This window comes from Phaethon lepturus, unplaced genomic scaffold (genome assembly GCF_000687285.1).
Source record: "Phaethon lepturus isolate BGI_N335 unplaced genomic scaffold, ASM68728v1 scaffold2364, whole genome shotgun sequence".
NCBI classification, from domain to species: Eukaryota; Metazoa; Chordata; class Aves; order Phaethontiformes; family Phaethontidae; genus Phaethon; species Phaethon lepturus.
In genome coordinates, this window is record NW_010535283.1 from 103,774 (window position 1) to 104,883 (window position 1,110).

The 1,110-nt window shown below is 35.9% G+C and overlaps 1 protein-coding gene across 1 annotated transcript in view; it reads right to left on the reverse strand.

Annotated features, from left to right (window-relative positions):
- LOC104619753 (ryanodine receptor 2-like) overlaps window positions 1-286 on the reverse strand; it is a gene marked incomplete at its 3' end in the record, with an annotated part of 101,790 nt that extends 101,504 nt beyond the window's left edge. Inside the window, exon 1 of the mRNA XM_010285745.1 lies at window positions 197-286. Within this exon, the coding sequence (XP_010284047.1) occupies window positions 197-286 (90 nt within the window). The remainder of the gene's footprint in view (window positions 1-196) is intronic.
- Between the last annotated feature and the right edge of the window lie 824 nt (window positions 287-1,110).

Genomic DNA, 1,110 nt, shown 5'->3' on the forward strand with positions numbered 1-1,110 from the left:
GTGCACTCACCCTGCGTGGCTGGAGGAGCTGAGGGAGGAGAGAGGAGAGGGGGATCTTACGGTTCTCTTTACAAACCCCGTGGTGATTACAGGGAAAACCAGACTTTTCTAGGGGGTGCTCCTTGAAAGGAACAGGAGCAGCAACACACGTTGTGCCAAAGAAAATTACAATTACATATCAGGGAGAAAAACTCACCCTGGGAGCAGAAACACTGTCAAAGGCTGCCAAGCAAAGCCGCGAAATCTCAGCTTGGACATTACCATATAGAACATATGTCTTATACATGATCAGATTGTGGGGGGAACAATATTCAGTCTTTAGGCTACTGGTAGTAGCCAGACCTCATCCTTATGACGGTCTTCAGGTCAAGATGAATTTTCTGTAGCTGAAACATAAGGCACTGAGTGTCAAGGCCAAGTCAGTAACTTCTCAGCCTTGCAGGGCAGTATGCTTCACCATATTCTGTTCCAAGCTGGATAAAACTAGAGAGTCTTAAAGTTGTCACAACTGAAAAAAATCATTGAGCTATTGAAGAGCTAATTTTCCAGATTATCATAAAAATTGGTAGTAAAATTGAAACAGGTTTGTAATAGCAATGCCTAAATTACAAAGTTACAAAGTAAAATTAGACTTTATGTCTTTTCTTTTGTTAATAGTACATGCAACTCCTATACACCTTTTCTTGCATCTCTCCCTTTTCATGTTAGTTGTGTATTTTAGTTTAGGACTACTTTTACTGACTATTGGAAAGATTATTTTTACAAATATATTTACAGATGCTTTTGCTGCTGTAAAACTACACATTTATTGAAACTATGTACAGTTTGAAGAGGCCTCTTCCATTAAATTGAAAAAGGTAGCTGCAAAACCACTTCATTCCCTCTTTTGAAAAAGTTAGTTTACTGAGAATACCTTACACTCTTAACAGCTTATTAAATTGCTTAACTTTTGATTGCTTATTAAATTCTTAACTTTACAGTAATTCAAATCTTTTATTGGCTAATAGATCTTTCATTACATTCCACTATTTATATTTCAAGAAAATTAATCTAAAATTGTATTTTAAATTAAAATTTTAGCCAGATGAAAAAGCATTAAATAAATAGTGC